We start from the raw sequence: 26,971 nt of genomic DNA on the forward strand, positions 1-26,971 counted from the left end.
AGTTTGTACTTGGCTATTGTATCCATATGCAGTGTGGTACATCTCACCTTCAGCATGCAGAAACCTCCCATCATGAAAAGCTGTAAGGCTGATTTTGACATGAGGGCCGTGCTTCAATTTCTTTTGACCTTTGTGATATATATTAAAAGCAGAAAAAGGATTACATAGTAGCATGGCTTTACATGTGTATTTTAATATCACAGCATAATAACGTGCCAGATTCTTATTTGAGCTGAATTCCTAGTGAATGGAGAATTTTAAAGCTGAAAAACAATAGCAGTGTTCTCTTAGTTTGGTGTTATGCTTTATTTTAGGATGGTAAATGCGGAACTATTTCGTTCCTCCTAACAGATACAATATATAAGTATGTTCAGTTATTTGTTACAAATATTCTGCTGAAGTTCCTGATCATGAATTTTGTTTGCACAAGAGTGCACATGATTTTGTTGCCAGTTAATATACGTGTGTGTCTGTGTGCACACATGTGCATGCTTGTGTGTATATAAATAGGGAATTAGAGATCGCTGTGATGGGAGAGTTACCAAGAACAACCAGAAGGAAATGCTTGTGGTGGGTATTTGTTTTTACTACTGCTTTGTTTATGATGGGCTAAGCCAAAAATTGTGATTCATAGAAATCGACTCAATTTAACGTAATTTTTTTTTTCAGGAGGACCAGAATTCTGATTAATTCCATATACTCCCTTCCCAGTCTGTGCTGCTGTCATTCCTTTACAAGTCGTTGTTCATGCAGCCCTTCCTTGTCCATGCTGTCTAACAGCACATGCAACATTGTCCTCCTCAAGGACTGGGACCTTCCTGTGTTACCCATTCACCCAATTTCAATTCCATTTTATCTGGCATTCTGTTCCTGAAGGACGCTGGAACAGAGAAAGCTTACAAATTTTTTACACTGTATCGATAATGAAGTTCACAAAATCAACTTTATGTATCTTTAAAAGGCCGGTTCAGTCTTCCAGCACTCCCAGGCAAAATCACCTTCGTTCATTCTGCTGCCCACTTTCTCCACTAATCAGGTGCACTCACAGTTGATACACGTATCTACATCATTTTCTTAATTAAACTGTAGCACACTGGCAATGGACAGCCAGTTTGTTGCCAATGATCATTCCCCAGTCTTCTTTCAAAGTTCTTTTTTACAAGACTTTTTTCTGTCTGTTGTACAGAATTGCTTGTTTCAACCTACTGTATTCAAGATCACGCCTCATTTTGTACTCTTCTGCTTGTGGTCTGGGGTCTCTGTTTCCAAACAACAATGGCAACAGCAGCAGCAGCTTATATGTAATGAATAATTTTATACTTCGCAATACATGGTCTGAGACATTTCTTTCCATTTGTCTCATTCCCATTATAATGTAAAATCTGTACTGTTTCACTAGTTTAGTTTTCCTGTAAATTTGTTACATACTTTGTCCTTGCTTTTTGAAAGCACCATGATTTTCTGCTGGTTTATCAATTAAAGACCTTGGAAAACCAGACCAAATAACCTGCAGAAGTTAGTAATTCTTTCACTGTCAAAAAGAGTTGCACAATACAGAACTGACTTCACAAGTCTTTTGGGATGTAGGCAAAAGCAAGTTTTGGGATGTAGGCAAAAGGATTCTGTACAGGGTAGTAGTTCAGAAATCATTTTTTAATGAAGATAGTGAAACACACTGTGATACAGATATATATTAACATAGAAACAGTATGTACATTACAGTTATTCAAGGAAAATATTGCACATTCTGCAAAACATTTCCAGTGCAGGTAACAGATTTTTTTGTTTTGGAGATGGATTCTAATTGGACAGTTGAATAAAGATAGATTTTTGAAAAATCATTATAAGTTAATGAAAGGCTTCATTTTCTAAGTACTTCCACTTCCCCCCCCTGCAATTGTACCCTTTCAAAATTAAGGCAGAAATTAAACCAAAATGCCACTTTGAGTGGGTATTCAGAGACTTGCCAAGATGTAAGAATGCAACATTTAAATATCTTCATTATCTCTCCTTCGCTACCAAAAAAACCCCAGCAATACGCAAATTCAACCCAACTGGCCAGTAGTCCATCTGACCACAAGGCCACTCACTTTCCAGTCTATCTAGATCAGCCTTACAAGGCCTCAGAGAAGGCAAATGTTTCTTCGATAATGACCAGCATGGTAGATTAGGAATCTTTTCATTTTACCAGCTTTCAAGTGAAAGAAGAAAAGTGCACGGAAATCATTAACTCTTTTGATTTTGTCAGAACTCTGCTTCTGCCGGCAGAAATGTGACTGTTAGAAGAAAATAATGCCTGTAACTTTGAGACTGATCCTTTCAGAAGCATTTTCCTTTGCTCACGACAGACAGCAGGCTGAGCCTGCCGTGATATAATCCCAGCGAATTGGTTAGTGTTTCCCATACAATTCAATACTCATTATATTGAAAGCAGAAATCAAATGACAGCATACTATATACAACCATTGTTTGTGGAAAGTCTGTCTTTGTTGCTGGGGATGATTTAATCCTATGCTATGCTGCTTCTGTATTTCGTTAAAAACTCTTCTGGAATTTCATTGTTTCTTGTTCAGATACAACTGGAACTTCTAAAACAAGTTTCTGGTTGCCTTTGTGTCTTTGGAAGTAAAAACAAATGAGAAGTTTTGTTTTAAAAAGGCTAGAGATGACTGTTAAAAGTCATTACCATAATGCCACTGCTTAGATCAAGGTGAGAATATTGCGTTAGGTGGAATAGTGATGTTGCACCAATTTTTCAAGTACTAATTCTGTGTAATTCCAGCACATACCTCCCCCAAGGAACAATATCCTTTCCTTGTCATACACTACTGAAGATTCAAAATATTTAAATTACCAAAAGTAGTGACTGAAGGATATAGAATCATGGAATCATTTCGGTTGGAACAGGCTCTCAGGATCATCGAGTCCAACCATAAGCTAATCTACCTCTAGCACTAAATATGTAGCAATCCTTCTATCTGAGCAACCTGTGATGAAATTAGAGAATACTAAAAGTTTGCTGTTATCCCTGTGAAACAATCAATTTCTGTTTTCTACTACAATAGTCTAAGTTATAGGAGCAAAAGAAGAAACTGGGTAAATGTCAGTTATTTGAAATCACTGATAATGAAGGGCCTGGAAAGCAGGTTGGGTTTCGAGTACAAAAAGACAGAGGAAAAAAGTCTAAGCAGGAAACATGGGATTCAATGGTAAATTCCGGACCTTACATTGGCTTTTTTTTTCGCTAAGAGAAACATATCACCAAATATTGATACATTTGCGACTACCTAGCAACCCTCATGACGATCAGCAAACTGATGTATCTTCAAATTCTATTCACCTCTTTGACACAAGAGACATATAAGCATTCCCTAGGCAAATTCATGCATATCTAAAAGTGAGAATAAGTTCAAAGACATGTGGAAAGTTCCAGTATCATGCAATGCACTCCTTAGACGATACATCAAATTTACCTATTGGTATCACGAGCACACCTGTTCTGAAACAGAACACTTTTAATCAGGTAGCCTTATCACTCAACAAATAAATTATTTTGACCAAAGACTCTGTTCCTTCTCAATCAATCACATTTACCTGTCCTGATAATACAATTCCAACTCTGCTTCACAGTCTCCCAGCAGGACACAAAGACTATTCAGATTTGATGTTTTACATAAAAGCAGCAGGAAAATACCATGTTTGATTTCTTTGCCATTGAGAAAAAAATATTTGAAAGGTAAAAAACTTGCTATTTCTTTAGCAAGTTCATTCATGTTTTCAGTTCAATTGAGTCTTACCTCTCCTTCCTGCATAAGAAAGTTAGACGTGCCAGGACTGCAAGACCGACTATTCCAAATATACAGCCAAGAATAATTACTTGTTTGATATCTGAAAAACAGAGACCAGCCACAACAAAACAGGAAGACATTGATACATTTCTTCAAATCTGTTTGAATATAGTCACATATGATAATTTTTACTGTTATTTGTGTTTGTGGAACAAACTGGCAATGAGTAGGAGGTCACATAGTTCCTACATGTGACGGGGCAGGTGGTGGCAAAAGCTGTTGTAACACCAAGAGAGCATGGCTAGTGGTTAATACGTAGTCAACATCATGAATGTACAATATTTGTGTAGAACTGCCAATCCCAACAACTGACAAGTTTTCGATCCTTTTTCCATACAGTTTGATTGCTTTAAAAATTGCCCCTATTTTGGCATGAAAATTTCACAATTGCCTCTGCTGCTTAATGCTCCAGGTAGAAGACCCCAAAAGTCACTGTTCTGATGTGGGTATGGTGAACTGCATCAGACAGTACAGACACACTAAAACTGTCAGTTTAATTCTGTGATTGCATAATAAGGACACATGAAAGATAGAAAGAAACAAGACACTAAACAATTTTTGATTAACAAATCTCCTTGTGTTTTCTTATTCTACTAAAGAGTTGCAGGTTACCAGTTCTGTCACTTTCCTGCTGATGTAGGACAGTTCTAGCAGGATGCTGTGTGGCTGTGCTGAGCAACGGAAGCTAAAGATCTCATGCAAATGAATTTTTCATGACACAAGAGGATTAGTAAAATTTTAGGAGATGCAGCATGTGGAGTGAACTGTCAGGGAGAAACAATGCTGCTTGAATTTTGTATCCTTTAAGGAAAACACCTGTTTGAGTACCACTGCTGAAAAACTCAAGTCCCAGTGTGATCAACTTTGTTCCAGGTTCACTGTCAAGAGAGTCAAACAAGTGCAGTTCCTTGGCTCTGAGACACTTAGGTGTCCTAAGGTCAATGTAGATTCAATGCTATATCCTTTTCCTGCACCTAATAATAGCACTACATGCGTGTGTCATGGAGCACACAGCTTATCTAGACATATGTGAGCAGTGGTGCATCTGAGCTGTAGTGTATTTGGGCTGAATTTCTGCCAGCCCTTCTTTCCATCACTTCATCACACCTGCAGGAAGACCTGCCCAAACTACAGCCCAGCACACTGTGATGGCAGAGCAATGTAACAGATACATCCATGATCCTGCGATAGATAATCTGGTTTCCAATCTGGTTTATACTGAAGTTTAAGGAAAGAAGTGGGATTCACAAACTGCTTCACAGACATTGGTCCTTCATCCAGTGACTTCTGCTACTTCTGTTTGGCTAACACACGCCTTATGGGCAGGTACCCTGGCCTCAGTGGTTTGGTCCAGGGATGATTTGCCTTTACTGTGGAATCTTTGTATGTAATTTATAATCTCAGGTTATATTTCTTGATTTTAATATGTTTTGCAGCCAGTCTCCTGGGAACGATAGACAGACAACAATTCCATAATAAGAAGACCTAGTGTTTGTTTGCATCCTCATCTGAAAAAATGTACAGAAGACTAAGGAGATTTCTGACAACTTTCCAAAAGGAAATTTACACAGAGCCTGAGCCTGGAAAATGAAACCTGAAAGTGGGAAGAGGAGGGGTTAAAAACAGAAACAAGCAAAAAGGACAGACAAAACCAGATGGTACTTAACTTTAATTCAAGGAAGGAAAACTCAAAAGCAACAATATGTAGGCCCAACAGCATAATTTGCCTTTGAAACTTCAAATACAGAAATGGATTTTGCAAAATAACTCGTCTTCAATTTCCTCGGTTTTGTCTCTCTTCCTATCCAGTTTTCATAGTTCTCACGCTTTTATTTTAGTTGTTCTAGCTTTGGAAAAACAGAAGCATACGGCAACTAAAAACCCTTGGTGATCTGCAGTACAGGGCTTGAATGTGATGTGCCACAAAGCTGCAGCAGTGTAATGGGCACAGCGCTGTGACGGAGAGCTCGTGGAAGCCGGCAGTACCAGAGGGCTGAGCCCTGTGTCCTTGACCAGCATGAAATAAATTATTTGAAAAAGTGTTTTTTAACAGTTCATGCTGGAAGTAAAAATGTGACCACAAATCACAGTGGCTAGGTCAGTGGTCACCCATTCAGGCGCCCAGAAATTTGGAAGTGCTGTCCATTAATTTTGTCAGCATTTTCCTGGCACCGCGAAGGCCCCCCGTCACAGGGCTCGATCAAATGGGTGTTGGTGAAACAGCAGCGTTCTGCTGTGCAAAGAGGAAAACAGTGGAGAAAACCAATCTCAGTAACAACAAATGTTGACAGCATGAAGACTTTTTCTGTACTTATGCTGAATTTAGAATCAACACAAGGAAAACTGGCACTGGATTTCAGCTGTGTCTCAGAGACTGATACGCCGCAGCATATCTGATGATGCAGAAGGAGGAACAAGGCTAGATATGAATGCCATTATTAGGGCACAGCAGTAAAAACAAAAAGAATGAAGAACTAGTAGGCAATTTGTATTTTATAGTCTCAATCAGTTGTCAGTATTGTCAGGATCCTGCCACACTCCCATTTCCTGAGGCTGACGAAAATCATCATTTTTGGCTCACATTACAAATGAACTACAACCCCAAATATCAAATAGTAAGGAAGGTCTTTGTTACAATCAGATCAATACGATTCTTTCACACCCTGTTGCTGTTTGTCATCTTTCAGGAAACCACGTGCTGGAAAGCATTGCGGGTTTTGTTTGTTTGTGCGTGAAGCTGCAGCATAACTCTGTCATTCCAAACACAGTTAATCTCTGCCTATCTTCCAGCTCCTTCCCTCGGCTCTCTCAGGGCTGGCTTTTTGCCCCCCTTTCTCTAGTGTAAATGTCAGCATCCAGTTTGCTTATTGAGACTGACTGGCTCCTATCCAGTATGTATGCGGTTGATGGCAGCAATGGAAAAATGTTCTTAGCTTTCAGCTTGGCAAAATGTTTTGCCACTGACTTTTTAAGATCTGGCCTTACTTTGCAAAGATCTCATTCTTCCCAGACTTTGAGAGATGATCTATTATTACTGTGAACTATGAAGCATGCTAAATTATCTGCTAAACTTCTGAATCTCTCATATTTTCAACAGTTAACTAAAGTACTCCATATGCTCTGGTCTATCATATTAAACAGAAATGTTTTGAAATACCGCTAGTTTCAGTCTTTCCAAAATAGCATCACTACTGAGATTGGCCATTGTGAACACAATCAGATGTATATTGATTATTAACAATGGCTGGTCCAAGAAAACTTCCATGAACATTCACTCATCTATTTAAAATTCAGCAATACTCCCTGTTTTGTATGAGCAACTGTTCAACAACTATTCTTTATCTTAAAGTCCACAGTCTGCTGCCCAAACTCACTGCAGTTCATCTCATAAATACTACTAAACATGCAGAATTGCATTGGAAATGAACAAGCAATAGGTGCGGGCCTGCAAAGGCCGATAAAACCTGTCAGTTGGCCAAGAATTCATTGCTGATGTGTTGTGCACTTTCCACATTTCTTTGGAAGATGCTCAGAATGGAGAATCTGTTGATATGAATGATTTGAAGGGCAAGGGCACTTTCGGGAACAACTAACTCAGCACTAAAAGTGCTTTGACACACCATGTGCCCTTGCATCACCCTGGTGCTTTGAAACATTGCCATCTTGAGGACATTTGGAGTGAAGGAGGTGGTGTACAAATGAAGCTGAAACTTAGAAAATATTGGGCAATTTCTTGTAAATCATAGAGACAGCCTAACTGCTACAAATCAAACAGTCCCAGGCTCATTGATAATCTAAGAGTAGTGACACAAGAGGGGTAATAAATTTATGTTATTTATATTGAATGCTATTACATCATGCATGATAATTTTATTAGTATAGAATAATATATTAAGAGATAACATAATCCTTTAGAACAGAAGCATGGAAGTCTCCAACAAGAATGAGCTGTGTCTGGTCTAAAATCACAGAATGGTTGAGGTGGAAAGGCTCCTATTTTGTTCCTCTTATCAAAGGGATGTCTGGAGGTCATCTTGCCCGAGTCCCCTGTTCAAGCAGGGCCACCCAGAGTCAGTTGCCCAGGACAGCCTCTTGACAGCTTTTGAATATCTTCAGGAAGGGAAACTCTACAGCCTCCCTGGACAATCTGTGCCAGTGCTCAACCACACTCACAGTGAAAAAGTGTTTCCTGATGTTCAGAAGAGTCACAGAATCATAGGATCATTTTGGTTGGAATTGATCCTCCAGATCATCAAGTCCAACCACTGATCTAACACTGGCACTAACCTGTGTCCCTAAGAACCTCATCTATGCTTCTTTACAACCCCTCCAGGGATGGTGACTCAACCACTTCTCTGGGTAGACTGTTCCAATGCCTGACAACCATTTCCATGAATAAATTTGTCCTAATATCCAATCTAAACCTCCCTTGGCGCAACTTGCGGCCATTTCCTCTCATCCTGTCACAGGAGACCTCCTGAGTTTCAGTTCGTGCCCATCACTTCTGGTCCTGTCCTTGCGCCCCACTGAAAAGAGTGGAGCTCTGTCCGCTTTGCACCCTCCCTTCAGGTATTTGTGCACAAGGTCCCGTCACCCCTCAGCCTTCTCTTCTCTGGGATGAGCAGCTCCCAGCTCTCTCAGCCTTTCTTCATAGCAGAGATGCACCAGACCCCTAATCAGCTTCATGGCCCTTTGTTGGACTCTCTCCAGCATGTCCATGTTTCTCTTGTGCTGAGGAATGCAGCGCTGGACACAGTATCTCAGCTGTGGCCTCGCCAGTGCTGAGCGGGGGGAAGGATCATGTCCCTCAGCCTGCTGGCAATCCTTTGCCTCATGCAGGCTGGGACACCAGGAACCCTGTTTGCTGCAAGGACACACTGCTGGTTCGTGTTCAACCAGGTGTCTGCAGGGGCCTCAGGTATTTTTCTGCAAAGTTTCTCTTCAGGCACTGATTTTATAATGTGACTTCATAACCCACCCCTCAGATGGCTCAGACTGGGTATACGTTTGCCCCAGTTACTTGCAATGACAGTTAAAACTGTATTAGTGATGACAGAATGAAGGATGACAGTAAATGGCTGCGGGTTGTGTCATTATTTATACTTGAAAAGTAGCTCAAATTATTTGGATACTAAAGGATTTCAAGAATCTCCAGTTCTCTACGTGTATGCATAGAATAGATATTTATAAAGCTGCTGAAAGAACAGTACATTTATATAAGAAAATTACATTAAAATAATATTGCAAATAAGGATTCTTTTGTAGCCTTTTACATTTTGTTATGGAATCATTCTTAGCTAAGTATTATGCTTTCCAGTTTTTATAAGACTGAGTTTGAAATTTATTTTACATTGTCCACTCAAGAAGCATGCCTACCAATTATTTTCAACCAAACCTAGAGAAAGGGAAGCATGTAACCCAAAACGTTCAGAAAGAGTAGATATATGAAATAAATAAAAACAAAACCAAACACCATAAATCACCTGTTATTTAGATTTGAATATTAGTCTTCCTAGAAACCCAGCAATCTCATGTCCAATGTCTTCCCAAGTAAGAGAAGTTGCTTTTGTCAAGGGCCATCGTTGTATACTGAGATTGCCTTGTTCATTAAATGATTTTTAATGTAAATTTGTAACATTTAAAAGGAAACAGACCTGTTCCCGGGATGCAACTGGGTGTGTCTCCAGACCAGGCCCCTGTCACTTGGCAAATTCTTTCCTTTGACCCACTGAGTTCGTAGCCCTCATCGCAGATGAAACTGATGGTTGAGCCCAACAGGTAGGCAGTTCCATTCTTTCTTCCATTGACTGGGTGACCCAGCCAGCCACAGGAGATCACTAGTAAAAGAAACACATCTAGTTAAAGTATTTTTGATTTGGACTAGCAAGTCTCCATCACAATGATTCAAATGGCACTTTAGTGGCAACTTATGGAAAGACAAAGATTTGTAGGCCAACTGAAAGAAATTTATTTTGTGCTTCTCTAAGTATCCTACCAGTGAAGAGTCTTCTTGGTACAAGGACAATTCCTCCCAACAACCATGTTTACAGGTCCATGAACCTACAGCTGAGCAAAGCCCCCTTGAACAGTGTCAACTACATAGATACCCTGCAGAAAGAACTGTAGTGATGGACGCTTTGTGGAATGTTGCATCACCTGGCTGTAGATTTTCTACCAGCAGCTTGCGATTCTGATGAGATAGTTTTGTGGAACTTCCCACTTGAAGGCTTCTTGTTGTCAGGACATCGAATCTGCAGAATGGGTCAGAGTCACAGAGCGAGTGCATCTCTTTCACCAAGGGATCAGCAGGGTCTTCATAAGGAAAGAACACGGGCAGAAAGGAAGCATTGTGCTTTTTCTCATAAAAGAAGTTGTTGAGTAAGAACTCTGTGTCATAAGTAAAGAGGGAAGTTCCATTTTCAACAGCCCCTTGGGAAACAAAGAAAGAGAGATTCATATGGAACATTGCCTACAGACTTATACCACCTTCTGCTACTAATCCAAGTGCTTATTTACATAAACGTAGCTACAGCTGGAAGAGATCTGTGAAGCCCTACAGCTTCCTTCCTCTCAAGATTATTTTTCTTTTCATATGGAGCATTCTAACTTAGCACAAAAGTTAGTGTCTGCTTAACCTGGTGTTTGATCAATTACTTAAAATTAGATCCAAATAATTGTGTAACTATTATTTTACATAAAGGTTGTTTTAGATGCCTGCTGGCAAAATGGTGATAAAGAAGTACCTCAGACAGAGCTAACCCGACCAAACATTACAAGCAACACAAATCCTGATCCTGCGTGTACCTAAATATATCATATCTGCCATGGTCCTGCTTTTTGTTTTCACTCCGCTAAATCAGAAGCTTCCTCACGTAGGAGCAGTGAGACTTTTCAGTATGATCTGAATTGTAGAGTACAGCTATGCTGTGCTTCATACAGAAATCGACTGGTAGCCAGACGGTATTTTGCGTCATGTTCTAGCCTATCTCCCAACCTGATGTCAGGAGGAATGCTGACCAGTTTAATGCTGCAGGCTAGATATAGCAGCCTAATCACTTTCATTAAATGAAAGCAGCCATTCTTTTACACACACACCCACAAACTCTCCTTTTAAAAGGGACTATTATTAAGTTGTGATTTAATAAATGATTTTTTTTAATTGTCAGCATGGTACTTGATAGAAACATTGCTAATATTCTGGAAAAAGATAGCTGACCCTAGATATTGCTATACTTTTGTAACACTTTAGTCTGGTGATGCTGTGTTTAGCTGACCAGAGCAGACAGAATTCTGGGAAGTGGAAGCTGTGAAATATGAACTCTGATTCTTTACGGACCAAAGTGCAGGATGCTCCATTGTGATTCTGTCTGCAATAATTCGCCTAGGTACATTACCCACTTGGCTGGAGGAGGGCATACTTCTCTTACTCCCTTCTTTTCCCCCAGTATAGGTTGCTTAGCACAGACTTCATTTGCTGGTCTGTAAATTACAAGCTGTCTTGAATGAGTAAAGAAAATGTAATAATAGATCAGAAAAATGACTTACAGTTAGCTCCAAACTCAAACAACTGCTGGGGACTTGCGTGAACTGACATCATGGTTTTATTCCTGAAGGTATACTCATCCTCTGTATTGCCATTCATTACCCCAAAGAGACCCTGTGTGTGATTCATAAACTTCTCTGGGAGCAGAACTGTAAGGGCCAGAAATCCTCCACTTCCCCTTATTTCCACACCAGACCCTGAAGAGAACATCACTGTGATGTTCTGATCAGCTGTAGAATGGAGAAAGAGACCTGTAACAGTGAGAAGAAGGGGACAAAATAACTGATCATTCATAGAGAACAGACTGTTGTGTCATCAGTTTCAACCATTTTTCATAAAGTTTTTTCTCCCTTCCACTCTGGGCTACATTCTAAGAAGGATTTAAAGGGAGGCCACACCTTCATACCTACAACAGTGGTAAGATGGCTTCTACAGAGTAGTATATAGTTGATACAAGTTCCTCTGCCTTCTGCCAGGGTCCCAGAGCAGGAGCTTTGAGATATTAGGTGATTAAATCAGATAGTGGCTGTGACCTGGAAGCACTGCTCTCAGGGGTAACAGGTGTCCTCTGCTTCTTGATTGTCTTTTTTTTTTTCCCTTCCTGCATCTCTCTGCTTCTGCATCTCCTTGTCAACGTAGCCTTCCCTCTGCTCTTCATTGTATTTTCCAGCCATTTGAGAAATACTAAAGCTAGCCCCAGAAAGCTTCCTCTGCTGAATAGGAGGCTTACTGTTAAAATTCTAGTAATGCTTAGAGTGTTTGCCAAATTATTATACAGACAAATCAAATGATCACACCCGTGGAGAAAAAAAAGTCAACTATTCACAGTCTTTTCAGCAGAACAATAGAGGAATAACATCTGACCAATCAAAGGAGCTCCTGATAGGTCATGCTCATAAATGCCCATGCTCTCAATTTTGTTTCTTTCACCAAGGCCTTGCCAACCATGCACTACCACTGATTTTGCCTCAAACTGGCAGCAACTGAACTGAAGAAAGTAATGCAATAATAAGATACATTCTAATGAGCTAGGACATTGCCTGTCCTTTGTTTCACTCCTTACATAATTTTTGAAGTGACCTGCAGCCTGTTTCACAAAAGGACGCTGAAAAGAGAGTTGAAATGCATGCATCTAGAGATGTTTCTAACTATACATGGACCCCATCAGAATACAAGAGCTTATAAGGCTAACGTGTTTAACTAACCTTTCAGGTCCAGCCAACTTTGCTCAGAGAAGCTGACAACCTTCTGGTTCAACAGGACCTCCAGATTCGAATCCTTCGCGTAGCGCACTTCAATCACATCAGAGTCGTTCTCCTGCATGGCCACTGCAGACAAGCCTGTCACCTGAGCCCCAGTTCCTTCAAATAAAAAAACAACCCCCCAAAATGCCCAACATGATTTAAAGTAAATATGGAAGTTTATAATGATATCAGCAAAAAAGCCCACAGATATTTCCTAAAAATAAGCAAATACGATTCTTTAAATTTGAGGGAATTGTTAAGCATGTAAGTCACATAAAAACTCACAGTGTAAATCTCCTACCAGTACAGTATATTGCAAGCAGAATGTTTAATGCTAAAAAAGTCTTTAAATTCTAAATTCTTCATCCCAAAGGCAATGGCTGAGCCATTGAAGAAGACTGGTTGATCTTGCATATTCTGTCCTGTGAGTAAGGCCTGGGAAAATCGAGGATAATTTCAGGGAGGGCACGACAGAAAAAGGAAACAGAGTGAACAAAAAATTAAGAAACTGATCTTCAGAATTAACTGCTCAGTGACTCGTGCCACTTTTACCACAAACACAGTAAAAATGCATCAGCTGGGAGCTGTTGACTGATTCCTAGAACTGACCTTATGTTTCCTTATAGATGGGAAAGGGCATGGGAGGAAAGGAGAATTGTTTTCTTGAGCTCTTAAACACAATAGAAAACCTTATGCTTCCATTACTCGTACCAAATAAAACTATCAAATAACCTTTGATTAGGAAGTTAGTTTTGGTTTTGTTGTTTTTTTTTTTCCTGAACTTTTAGTCTGCCTTCCGATTAGCTTCAAAATGTTGACCTTTCATAAGTGGCCAAAAAAGAAGACTAGAGAACATAGGCGTTATGATATGAAGAGCAAATCAACCGACTCCAGAAGCTATTATTTGTCATCACTGCTTCCTCTCTTACCAACTTACCATTTGGAAAGTGCACCTCCTGTGTCCTCCCTTGCACTCTCAGGGATGTGAGATCAGACTCTACCAACGTGTATTCTCCTTGGCCTTTGAAGGTGAAGTTCAGACCATCAAATGTGAAGAAGTGAGGATCCCCAAAAGCAGATGCTGTTTTTAAAAGCGGAAATAGAAATAAGAACAAGCGAAAACACAACCAATTACTCCTCTTCTTAGATTCATGAGAAAAAAAAATCTCATTGTGGTCATCCAAAGAATGGCATTTAAACAAAGTAAAAAATGCAAGGCCAACCCATGGTAAACATGACATGAGGAACAGCCGTGACCACCTTGAACAGCACTGTGGGAACAGCGAGAAATGTCATTCCAGTTACCCTCATGTTAATCGGACAACATTTAGGGCTGCACTTTAAAAGGCTGTGATGGGCAGCAATGCTTATCTGGTAAACCCCCTACCAGAATCCCCACTATCAGACTACAAGACTGATTCGCAGTGTATGGGGAGATTTGGACACAAACGCATTCCACAAGTACCTCATGAGGGAGCTTCCTAATGTAGCTGGAAGTGACAGAAGTGTCAGAAGGCCCCTCTCACTTCCAGCAAAATAAGTTGTGTCATCTTATCTGAGGTATGACTCTCAATGAGTAAGGATATCTATGTGGCAAGTACATGCTTAACTGCTTAATTGTCAGGTATTTCGATATCATTATCTCTTTCAATCTTTCTCTAGAGAAAGAGTCCTCTCCATATATCAGGTTCATTAGACCAAGGCAAAGAAGGCCGATTTTTTTCTCCTCAGCAGTTAGTGCATTCACTTGGGATTTTCAGACCAAAGCACACGTAGGAAACCAACACTCACAACAGAAAATCACGGTAAAGAAGGCCTGCCCTGCGTGACAGGTTCAAGTAATTTCTCCATGTTGGGCAAATGAGGTGTTTAAGCACAGTGTCCCATGTTTGAGGAGAGTTCTGTAAGTACCAGGGCAGGTGACTTCTTTTGCTTCAGTTCATTTTGTACCGCACCCATCTTTGGCACGCTCCGAGAAACTTCTGTCATTAAGATCTTTGCAGAGGGTTCTGTGGCATTTTGAGGGTTAGTTTTCTCTGATGTTTAGGCTCACTCAAGGTTAATGAACACTCTCCTGGCTGTGTGGTAGCACAGGCAGTTTGGCATTTACTTTCTAGGAGAAAGACGAACATCTGTAGTGCCTAGTGAGAGCTGCATAATGAATTTTTGTCACGTTTGAGAGATGGATCTAATGACATAAGTACCTTTGGGAATCTTTCTGCAAGACCACGTGCTTCACATCCTTCATCAACATGTCTTTGCTTAAGAGGGGCACGTTGTAGCCTTTCTCTCCCCCAGCGGAACTACCAGGGCCCTGAGCACACTCATAGGCCTCAACTGCACTGACCAGTGTCACCGGGCCCTCTACCTACCCTCTGTCCACAGACTCTGCTTCAGCTCAGGCTCAGGCCCTCAGTTCCTGCCTGAGCTATGTCACAGGTGTCTGCATCTCCAACACAGCCATGAACGCTGCTGATCTGCACACAGAGCTGTGACTGACTTCCTGGCTTGTCCTTGGACATGCCTTGTCACTACGGACTTGCCCGACAATCGCTGGACTGTGTCTCACCCTGGTTACCATCATTGGACCAGATCACAATTAAAAACCACATTCAGGTTTCACCACTGGTAGATCAATTGAAATCTTCAATGGAAATTTTCCATGGGACATTGTACTCTCACCATTGTCAACTGACATACATGCATATACAAATATTCTGTATCAGAAAGCTACCCTACGGAATGGAATTCTGAAGCCCTTACCAGCTCGAGGTGGGCGATACGTCTTGCAGTCGCTGGAGGGCCGCCTTTTCATATAGAACTGACAATTATCAGACCACAGGCAGCAGTAATAGAAGCTGATAACATCATAAAGCCAATGGGAATAGCCAGGAATCCGGGGAGGCTTGAGGAAAGGTGGTGACCCCCAGTCATGGCCTCGGTCGGGTGTGCTGCCTCCTGTGGAGTCATACGTGAGGATTTGGGTCCCCGTGGAGTCGTAGCAACACTGCTGTCCTGCTGCGTACTGGGGACTGGTTGAGAAAAGAAGTAAGAATAAAGTCATCATTCAGGTTTTGAAGACAATTCATATTTAGAGTTTATCTATTGCCTTTTTATGGATATAGCTAAAAGTTTCGATATCCAAGCTTTATATGATGTCCAGAGATTATACCTCCCAGCTAGACCCCATCTCCCTCACCCCACTCTGTTCTTACAAATTAGACCGATTAGGGATAGGGAGGGAGAGGTTTTTAACCAAGGCAGTAAGGACATTCTGTAAGCCTTATAGCTACACGAACACAGCACTCTTTAAAAATATTTCTGGTAGAAAGAGTGAAAAGAACAACCTGTTCAGCTTAAACAGACCAATATAGGAAAGGCTTAATTAGGCCTAACCAAATATGTTTTAGACATTAGCACTTGTTTAGGTATCCTAAGGCTTAGCACAGTGCAATTAATTGTTTATTAAATATAAGGCCTTAACTTCATCAGCAATGAGGGCCAATAGGTGAACAAGAGGGAAACAATGGTTGCTATGAACCTGATAGTTGAGAGTCCAGAGACCTTGGTGAAGTTTCTATCTCTGAGGTGCAACAAGTCATTAAAAAAAAGTGGTTTTAAAAAGTTTTCTTTACCTGGCTTGAATGCCTCTGACACAATGCACGGCACCAGGGTGGTAAGTACACACACTCCCCTGTTCAATGTCACAGCCATAATCTGTCTGAAAAAGATCAATGCTCAGGCTTAATGGGGTGCTTTCCCCATTCTCCTTCCTCTTTTTATGTCCTCTCCCCACTCTTTGTCTCTGACATGTGTGTAAAGTCTGAACGAACTGGTTGCAGCTGTGTGTTGAGTAGGACAGAATGACGGGAAACAGTGAATTTAATACTGAAATGATCGGAGGAATGTGTTAGTCTAACCTGGGCAGTTTGCAATCTGTTAAAACAGCCCTTGAAGAACAGATGCAGATTGAGAATTCAGCTCTAAGTGCACAACAAACACAAATCACGCCACACTAAACTTAACTTTTCTCCTGTGTTCTTAGACAGAGGCAGTGTAGTAGATCTAATGTTTTTTCTCCACGTGCTTTTAACTGCATCATTTAAAATACACATCATGTTGGAGGCTCATAACCAGGAAAGAATAGTAACAAAATTACAGGAAGTAACATATCTCAAAGAATTCACCCCTGTTCCCAGCTCCTCCCTGAGTGTTTTCTGTCTGCCACTGGAACTATTGTCTTAATTCCCTGTTTGAAGGTGATTTCCTGTCCTACAGGCACTTTTTGAATTCAGACTACCTGGATAAGCTGCCTCTGCCTTTTGACATGCTACTTGTGCAAATTTAAACACAATTTAATTTCCTTGTAATGACTTTTAAAGAGGCAACAGGGCTGTGTGGAGAGTATGGCATTCCCTTCTACTTGGAACCATAATAAGCTAGAGAGGGTCAGTTAATAACTTACATGGAACCTGCCAGTGTCAGCTCTTGCCTGTGCCAAGGTGCAAGGGCAATCTATAATTTCTTCCAGGAAGTTTGGAAGCTTCTCCTCGTTTCTATCCCATTCTATACATTTTGCAGTTGCCCATGCATTTGTGTCATTTCGGAAGTCTTCTCCGAGGTGCCAGGCCAGTGCATGCACTGAACTCCAGACCGATGGAATGTTGCTGGAAAAAAAATAAAGAGCCAAAAAATAGATCTGATACCTGAACAAGCACTGTTTTGACAGCAACACTGTGTCTTAATCACTAACGATAATTATGAAGAATCTTTCAAATTGCGAGCTATATCATTACAAAGGCCACTGCTTTCTTTCTCCTGCAAAAAGTTACAGCAATTTAAAATTCTCCTAATTTAGAAGGTGACAGGCCAGCATGCAGCAAGTACACAACAATCAGAGTACATTTTAGCATGTGTGATTCTGGCTTGCATGGCTCTTTTCAGAGACAAGTTTTCTACTCGTGCCTTTTCATATCATAGTACTATTTAGGCCAGAATGAAGAATGCCTGGATGCTCTGACAAAACCTAACCCTGTGCACCAGCAGGATCAGGCCTCATGGCAATAGAAAGGGAGAAACTATTCAGAATCCTTGCAGAGTCCCAAGACTACTCTGCTCTGCACCCAGTAAAAGATATCATACATGAAGTGTAATAAAAAACCCTCCAGAAAGAGAAAAGGTTGCACTTCTGTGGGTAGCAACTCCTAAATGCTAAAAACGTTTCTGATGTATTAGCAACATGTTCTGACACTGAAGAGGTGGCATTCGTATGTTCACAGGGGCTACACCATCTACATCAGAAAGTGCAGACGTTGAAGAATTATGAAGAAACATCTACCCAAGCTCAGAATATGAATGGAGCACTTACAGAGGTAAATCACCAAAAATCACAGGGAAATATACAATGAAATAAAAGGAAGTGGGCATAAAATTTGTAGGAATGCAAAGGCCTGCATACAAAATAAAAAAAGAATAAACAAAGAGGAAGGTCTGTGGGTGCAGTGACAGAAATTGGACTACCAGGGCCTCCTCCACAGTTGTGACAATAAAATAAATCAGCAGATTCTGGTTTGCCGAGGGCACTGGGTTTGGCCAGGCTCGTGTCCCTCTTTACTTTGTAAACTGTCTTTATCTCGACCCATTAATTTTTCCTCACTTTTGCCTTTCCAATTATCTCCCTATTTTTTCATATTAAATGAAGCCTGAGTCCCAGTTTTAAATGTCAAAGTAGACAGCAGCTTTAACACAGGAAGCAATAATATGGTATCTGCAATAAATGAACATTGTGGCGTACTTGCCTCTGCCCATCAGAATAGCTGCTGGGTATAATTCTCAAAATCCCAACGTCCCATGTACTGTAGTTTCCTGTAGCAGGTACCGGAATGAAAGAAAATGTCCCAGTGTTGGGGATTTCTCTTGCCAAAGTATAAAGATATTTCCATTCAGCCAACCAGTTTTCTGAGTAACTGTCACCTGTCACACAGAGGAAGAAAATAGTTTCAGATGCTGGAAAAGAATGGTTACAGCAAGATTGAAATTAAATGTCTCCAGCCATACGTAAATGAAAAGGAAAAGCTGACACTATTGTAAAGAGTTATTTATACTTGCAGAGCTCTGCACGTAAGTTACACACGTGGTGGCTGCTTGTGCGCAGGTACAAAAAGTGTCACTTTACCTGTTTCCTGGTATCCCCAAACTTCTATGTTGATGTGGGTTGCTGCAAGTACCTGGTGTGTCCAGGTAAGGGTTAAGTTTCCGTCTGTGTTGGGGGTGCCATAGTATTGCCATTTTGTCTCATTGACTAACGTGCATTTTTCTGTATCTGAAACTTTGCTGTGATGTACTGCATTACAGAACAGAAAAACAGGATTAATGACATTTCCGCTTTGCATAGCTCTGAAAAGGTGCCACTTTATTAAGATTTAGCAGTATTTCCCCTGTGTATGTTTCTAAAAGGATGTATGATATAAAAAGAGTAAGCTGAAGCTGTGAGAATCCAACCCTTACTAATGTCCATAGTCCTTAGATTACAACACCACAATGCAGTTATTTTCCAATAGAAGTAGCTACAAAAAATGAACTATTTTGGTCAACTTCATTTTTAAGCTGGACTTTTTAGGAGTTAATGCTGCTGCTGTCCAGCAGCAGAACTTAATTGTTGTGAAGGTTCATCTCTCAAAATATGAATTAACATGAGGGCAGCAAGAATGACTTTTCTGAGGTCAAACAGCATGTTAATAAAGAAGAAAAGTGATAAAAACAGAAAGGCTTATATAATCTTGCATCCATGGAGCAAGAATACAGAAATAACACTGTAGATTTAAGTAAGTAACCTGATAACCAAGTTCCAGAGTATGGAAACGTCAGACCACCATCTATAGAAACTTCAAAAGGGATGAAACCAGTCTCATACAGCAATGGGGAGATGCAGTGGGCTTGTCCATCCGTAGCAACATAGCCAATGGTTTGGATTTGCTGCTTGAACCTGTTGATGTTGAAAACACTCTTCAGTGTCACCGCTGAGACAAGGAAAATTCTGAACGTCTCAGTTGTGTTTCATTAAGCAACCTTATGTCATGTGTAGATCATTCCAAGTCCCATGGCTCTTTTGCTTGTAGCAGTGAATACAAACTGGAAAGTACTTTGTGCTTACTACAGCAGCGTGGATTCTGCTATGCACTGCACAAATACACAGCAATCTGCAAGCCTTAGATTTACAATTTAATTACTGGGGGGGAGGGCATGATAAATTAGCAACAAATAACATAAACACAGCAGGAAGACAAAGGTGATGTTTTAGGATTGATAGAATCATAGGGCAGTTAACATTGACCATGATACAACGACACTGCGAATTTCTGGGTTTGTGAGGGCTTTTTGCTGGTAAGTCCTGCGAATACAACGAAAGCAATTTCATGCTGTTCTAGAATTTCTGTTGCAAAGATTAACTCAGAACTCTCTGCTTGCTATTTAACCATCTGCTTTTGCCCAGTGTGCAAAAATATAATCCCACCCGTGACTCTCCAGGATTGATGTTTGGTGACTGCACAGCTACTCCGAGTACGGTAGGAGTGGGGGCAGGAAGCGGTGCCTTTGTCTGCACTGGGGTTTGTATTGGCTATGATAATTCAACTGTGTGGGTAACGCAAAGCACACACTTGTGTTCTACAGAATGAATGCCCAGGTCAAAGGTTTTCCTGATGAAGAACTAAAAACCTTTCGGGTGCTGCTCTCCAGACAGGAAGGACTCCAAAATCTCACTCAGAACCTCTGTGGGAAGAACGTCAGGACATCGGGCTCAGTAAAATTCAATGCACCCTGTGTGTGACACATGTATCCAAGTGTGACACAGGCTGACAAACTTAGGATCCGGAGGCTTGTCTTACAGGAAAGAGATTAGGTATCCTACTTACATTTCATTCTCATTGCTTTCTCATTCAGGTTCAGAAATGAATACTTTTTGACAAAATGGAGATGCCAAAAAAATATTGATAACAAAGAAGCCCGAAAGCAAGGTCTTTTTGAAAAGTCACTGTTTTGATATGTTAAGAGAAGTACTAGCAGACTAATGATTGTATTGAACAATGATTCTATGACCCAAATTAAATGATCCTCTGTAGAAGTACAGACAACATGTACCCTTGAGGGTGAGGGTTAGCAGAACCTCTGTGGGTTTCAGAATTCTGACAACTTCACAAAGTAAGTTTTCACTCCTATACACACAAGTCTTGTTTTGTGGTAATTACCTGTTGTCAGAAAGTGAGATTAGGAAAGTTCACCCCCTTTTGGCGAGGAACATAAAACCACGGCCTACCTGCACGTTAGCACAGAAGAGGCATTAAGAGCTGTATTTTCAATCAAGAAGTCTTTGCCTCCCATCAGAGATCCTGAGTATGGAGAAATTTGAAGACAAAATTCTTTATAATCAGGACAGCAAACCCCCAAGGACTGGCACGTCGCCTGGCAAGAACAGGTACCGAGCAGCTCCCCACACCGGTGTGCGCAAGAGTCTTCAGCTCCTTGTTAAAGGAAGAAAAAACCAAGATCAGGTATGTTACTGAACTTTTCCAGATGTTCTCTGAAACAGGAGCACATCAGCTAAAGGGCTGCTGTAAACAAATGAAGGAAGCTGGTTATGCTAGTTCAGGAAGGTACTTAGGTGAAGGCTGCAATCACCTGTGTATTAAGATTGCTCTGAGCAAAAAATACACTTATTTGCCCCCAGACAGTGCCTAATTTCACCAGCTTCATGGGGACTTTTACTTCTAATAGATAAATCTCCAGAGCAGCCCCTTGGTGAATGTCACTAATTGTATTTACTTCTGAGAGTAGGTCTTAAGCAAACCAGAATGGGATCCCATCACTGTCAACCCTACACAGGAACCAAGGAGAATGGAAGGCTAACATTAGTGATAAAGTGTGCTCCAATATAAGATTATGAAAAGCTGCTGAAATTACTTTCTTTTGTGCATTTTCTTTGAGTCTAACCTTAACAAGGTAGTTGTTAAGATAACTGCGTACACAGACCGATGGCTCGGCCTTTAGCTCAGGTCTGGCCGAAGTGTAGTTGAACAGACTATGAGTTACTGGACACAACCTGAAAAATTGCTCAACACAAACAGAACAGCGAGAAGCTGACAGATGTTACAGTAACACTCTGAGGAACAGCTGGATTTCACAAACAGTTACTGGGGAGTTAAGTGAGATGCACAAGTGGCACATTCAACTGGGAGCACCGAGGACCTTTTGGGGAGCGGAACCTTGCAAGGGCAGCACTGCTTGTCTGGCTACATCAATAATACCGTGCAATGCTGAGATGACCTAGGTAAGCACTAGAAATTCTAAATTTGGACACAGATTTGGCAAAATGACGAAAAAGTAATTAGGAGAAGGTCATTTATTTGTTAGGACACAAGCAAAAAGAAAGGCAGGGGTCAAGGTGGATGGTGAAGAACAAGCATGGGAAAATGCAGAGAAGGGAACATAAAAGCATCCAGTCACACAGGAACATTGGTGTGTTTCTCTGGCTGAGCCCCACAACTCATCACCTTGGCCATTCTATTAAATCCTGTTGATATTTGCGTCACTCTTGTGTGTGCGTGCGCACATGTATGTTGTAATGGTAAGTGAGCTCTGGATGAACTCGGCAGTCAGGAGGAGACCTGCACGTGGAAAGACCCGAGGTTTGCGCTGTTAACCGCATAAGGGACTTGGGATCTGGGCTTAGCTAATAGGCAAATTCCAACCCTATGTGAGCATGCAAGCTACCTGTGAATGTGGAGGGTCTGCGAATCTGGAGAGGAAGGGTGTGTTTTTCTTTTTGCTAGTGACCCTCCACCATACAAACAAGAAGAGCAGTACCCACATCTGTGGGACTGAGACATGTGGAATGTCCTGAATCTAAGAGCACAGCAGATCTGACTCTAAGGGACTGGGGAGGAGAAATCTACTGGGTCCCAAAAGCTGCTGGATTCACCTGCCCCTCAGAGGTCATTAACAATGTATGAACAAGATGAGGAGAGGATGAAACAAATTATGGTCACCCCTCATGGGGCTGAAGAGCAATTGTTTGCAATTCCAGGTGCATCAGCATCTGCTGAAATTAGGAGAAAATGTCACTGAGGTTTTTTGTGTATGGGGCAGGGGGACTGGGAGGACTGTTTGGTTTCTTCGGTAGGATGGAGAGATCAAGAAAAGGAAAAGGTAGTAAAATCTCTCTCTGTTTTTCTCTCTCTGTTGACCTTCCTCCTTTATCCTGGGATAGCATGGGAGCGTGTGGCAGGAAAAAAACAGGAGCAGTAGCAAGTTAGAAATAAAAGCCAGGCAGAAAACCTGCCTGGAATGGAGGCAGAAATGCTTGTTCAATATAGGGAGCTAGAAAGCTGTTCTGTGTCTTTAAAAATATTTACTGCATTCTCCAGATTGTCTGTTTACTCACAGAAAAGATCCACTGTCCTACTGGAAATTACAGAGGAAGAGGCTGAAAATGACAACATGGCAGTAAAAGCCAGCTTGTGTCCCTTTGCTTTAGCTTCTACAAATGGTATCAGTAATTTCTCGGCAAGGTGTGTATTCTGAAGTTCCAAAGTCAAAAAAGTTTGTAGCAGCAAAATTTTTGAAAGTCACTCACCTGCGTTACAAAGAGCAGCGAAGGTGAAGAGAATGGAGAAAGAAACATCTATGCCAATGCATTTCATATTTTGTCCAGATGGATCGGGACGGCTGGTTGCGGTAGCCTTGTGCCTGGCTGGGAATGGCCTTTTACAGAAACATGTGTCCAGAAATATACAAGGTTCGCACTGTTCAAAGGTTTGTTGTAAGTCACTGAAGCAAGACAAATGGAAGGAGATGCTCCTTTTCAAAGGTCATCTCCAATTCAGGAAAAGATGGGGGGCGGGGCGGGGGAGGCAGTCGGGAAAACGACACGTTATTTCCATAGTTACGTTTTTCTGAAATTGAAGGAGATGAGTGTTCTTTTTACAAGCATTATTGCTCCAAAGTTCAAGACCACAGGGTCATTGGCCAAGGTGTATGTTTTAATCCTATTGGAGGAATGAAAAACAGTTATCAGTAAGAAGAACAATAAAGAATAGATGCTGACAGTGCAGTTTTGTCTGGAAGATAATGAGACATCAAGAAAGCACATTTACTACACAGTATGCGCCAGCAGGAGGGTTGTAAATGATAGAGGTAAAAAGAGATTTGAAGAAGGTATAGCTGAAAATGGTGCCATGATGCTAGAACAATGAAACGGACTACAGAGCCTCCTGGCAGGGCCACAGGAATATTCCGGCAGGGCAGAGCTGGTGTGCTAACAGCTGCAGAACAAAGATGAGATGAGTGGAATAGATCCAGCGAGAAGCAAGAAGACCCCACACTCAACTGGTGCTATCGGGCTGAACCACGGTGTGAACGGTCTGTAAAGAGGTAAAAACCCAGGGATTTCTGTGCGTGGCGGGACCTCTGGGCAGGTACCAGATGGACCCAGCCCTGCAGCTGTGCTGCTGCGTTCAGTTATTGGTTTCTACAAACTCCGATGCCTGAGGATTCGCAGGCAGTTGTCCAGTCGCTTTGCTGTGAGTGGTTGAACATTGTTCTGCAGGAGGCAGAGCCCTCAGTCACTCATCGGCAACTACAGAGCTCTCTCTCAAAAGAAAGGAAAAATACACAAGCGCTTTCCAGAGCTGCCTCTTCCTCCTTCTTTTCCCACTTTGCCCACCCAGGCTTGGGGCCGGGTGTCCCAAATGAGGCTTTTCCCTGCGCAGAGAGTGGGACCCGGCGCAACGGCACAAAAATACCGCAAACACCCTGAATCTGGGTCTGCGACGGGGGGCGAGGAATAAATACATAAATAAATGAATAAACAACGTGGGGGAAAAACCCACTCAAGAGGCTCCCGCCGGGTGTAGCTGCTGCCTCCTGCTGGCGAGATTGCGGTACTGCGCCCCTGCGGGGGGGCGCATGCGCCGTGCTGCCGCTAAGGGGGGGGACATGCAAATCAGAAGAACAGTGTTGAACGGGCCGCCGGGAAAAAGAAACAGAAATAGAAAATAAATTGAAATTAATAGATAAATAGAAATAATAGAAATAGAAATAGAAATAGAAATAGAAATAGAAATAGAAATAGAAATAGAAATAGAAATAGAAATAGAAATAACAGAACAGAAATAGCTAGGTGGGTTCGGGTAGAAATAGAACAGAACAAAAACTCGCGCCGAATGGGCAAATCGGCTCGGGGTTCGGGCCAGTGGGCGAGAGAATGCAAATGAGATATGGAGCGTGCCAATCAGATCGCGAGAGGAAACTATGGGGGCGGGGCGCAGGCGAACGAGGGGCAGAGTGAGGATGGGCGGGGAGAATGCAAATGAGATGTAGAGTTAACCAATCAGATCGCGAGAAGAACCATGCGGGGCGAGGCGGATGGGGAACGGAGGCGGGGCGACGACAGGGCGAGGAGAATGGGAATAAGAGGCGTGGCTACGCGAATAGAGCACCCGAGGAATAGAAATTAAATCGAAATCAATGGGCTCGAATAGAAAGAGAACAGAACAAAAAGTCGTGCCCAATATCCAAATCACCCTGCTGCTGGGAGCGGGGGGGTTCGCCTCCCACGTGGTTTCTGTAGCAGGAGACGCCGTTTGGCCATCATAGGCAGCACGTTTGGAGCGGGAAAGGGCCGTCAGCAGCCGGGAGATGGACGTGGGGCTGTGTGTGGGACAAGAGAAGCGGGTCAAGGAAAAACCCTGGCGTGCTGCTGCGAGCCGGGGAAAGCTGGGGCCGGGACGAGGAGACGGGCGACACCGCGGGGTAACCGCGCTGCCTCCGAGTGCTGTCGGCCAGCAGAGCAAACGCGCCGGGGCTCAGTGCTGCCGGCCTGCAGGCACTGCACCCGGCTCAGTGCTGCCAGCCTGCGGGCACAGCGGGTACTGCACCCGGCTCAGTGCTGCCGGCCTGCGGGCACAGCGGGTACTGCACCCGGCTCAGTGCTGCCGGCCTGCGGGCACAGCGGGTACTGCACCCGGCTCAGTGCTGCCGGCCTGCGGGCACAGCGGGTACTGCACCCGGCTCAGTGCTGCCGGCCTGCGGGCACAGCGGGTACTGCAGCGCACTGCACACAGCAGCGACTGTTCGCACACCATACACCCTGCAATAGCTTCATCATTTGGCACAAGCCTAAACTGCACTTAATGCTTTTGCAAGCCTAATAGTGCCTTTTGTAACATTTTTTTTTTTAAATAATTTTTTGTTCTTTTAGACTTATTTTTTTTATAAAGTGGCATCCACTTACTATGGGCACATAGTTTTTCTTCTGGGCTTTCTGAGCGGAATATATTTTAATGCCTCTCTCTTTTCTAAGTTTGATTATTTGGTGCAATAGGTCTCTGCTGAGGGAGAGCATTCCTGTTTTAGAAATTATTTTTTTAAAAGGCTCATTTAGCTCTTTGTTTATAATTAAGCCTAATGTAAATGATGCCTTTGTCATTCTGGATAAATTGTGCAGATGTTTAATTGCCTAATACCATATTAAGGTCAAATCCACGTTTAAGTTGCTGGGTGTGCAGCTGCTGTTTTCCAACCTGCTCCTTCAGCTGTCGTGGGGCCGGTGCCACACGCAGCCTGCAGAGACACCTTACATCAGATTGATATTGCTCGTGTTTTCTTAGCCAAAAGTTCACTTTTAAAGGTGCAAAAGATCAGTTGTTTGGTTTTTGGTTTGTTTTTTATCAGCCAAGTGTCATGTTAAAAATACAGAATGACCTTGCTTTCTATTCAGAAATAAAGTGTCAGACCACTTAGTGTATGGGGCACAGTGGTACGTAGCTGAGTCGATGCCACGACATCTGTCCAGGACTTAGTAACACGCCCACGTGCATCTGGGGAGTGTGTGCACAACAACACTGAAGGCTTGAAAAACGGTCTTAGAATGTTTAAGAGAAAGGAAGTCTGAATGCTATAAAAATTATGTGTTTAAAATTAAATTTCATACTTTCTCCCCATAACTTAAGTGCCACTGAAAATGTTCATTTCTGTACACGTGCAAAGAGTTGTTAGGAACCTATTTCTTGTCATGGGAGGGGTGGAGAAGAGTACAGATGTGAGAGGGTATGTGCACGCACCCATGCAAATAAAAATGCACAGATATATTACACCATTATATTACCTCACCAGCTGTGCTGCTCCTCTTCCATGTGGGATCAGTGAAACCACCCTGGAACACAAAGGGCTGTGACCAGAGCCCAACTGTCTCCTCTTGTGAGCCGCTCGTACACATTTCCGTGGATGATAATTAACTCTGAACAACTTACTAGTTTTAACTTTTAACTCCAAATATCTGA

At 42.1% G+C, this 26,971-nt stretch overlaps 1 protein-coding gene across 1 annotated transcript; it reads right to left on the reverse strand.

Moving 5' to 3' along the window:
* Nucleotides 1-1,635: 1,635 nt before the first annotated feature.
* Nucleotides 1,636-26,969, reverse strand: SUSD2 (sushi domain containing 2). The gene is made up of 16 exons (XM_013372228.3): nucleotides 26,797-26,969; nucleotides 23,266-23,677; nucleotides 20,950-21,154; nucleotides 19,469-19,620; nucleotides 18,811-18,978; nucleotides 18,434-18,608; nucleotides 17,101-17,302; nucleotides 16,271-16,356; nucleotides 15,399-15,667; nucleotides 13,573-13,716; nucleotides 12,597-12,752; nucleotides 11,394-11,642; nucleotides 10,005-10,277; nucleotides 9,503-9,685; nucleotides 3,798-3,888; nucleotides 1,636-2,617 (listed from the first exon to the last, which is right to left on the reverse strand). Exons 2-16 carry the CDS (start codon nucleotides 23,330-23,332, stop codon nucleotides 2,536-2,538), a joined length of 2,502 nt encoding a protein of 833 aa, XP_013227682.3. The 5' UTR covers nucleotides 23,333-23,677; nucleotides 26,797-26,969; the 3' UTR covers nucleotides 1,636-2,535.
* Nucleotides 26,970-26,971: the final 2 nt, after the last annotated feature.

Source organism: Columba livia, chromosome 17 (genome assembly GCF_036013475.1).
Source record: "Columba livia isolate bColLiv1 breed racing homer chromosome 17, bColLiv1.pat.W.v2, whole genome shotgun sequence".
Taxonomy (NCBI): domain Eukaryota; kingdom Metazoa; phylum Chordata; class Aves; order Columbiformes; family Columbidae; genus Columba; species Columba livia.

Bases quoted from the DNA above. Each gene is read 5' to 3' on its own strand.
- SUSD2 (XM_013372228.3), bottom strand. From the start codon at position 23,332: ATGAAATGCATTGGCATAGATGTTTCTTTCTCCATTCTCTTCACCTTC. The intron at 18,979-19,468 runs GTTACTTACTTA...TCTGTAATGCAG, and splicing joins CTCTGGAACTTGGTTATCAG to TACATCACAGCAAAGTTTCA. The intron at 11,643-12,596 runs GTTAGTTAAACA...TCACTGTTACAG, and splicing joins AAGTTGGCTGGACCTGAAAG to GTCTCTTTCTCCATTCTACA.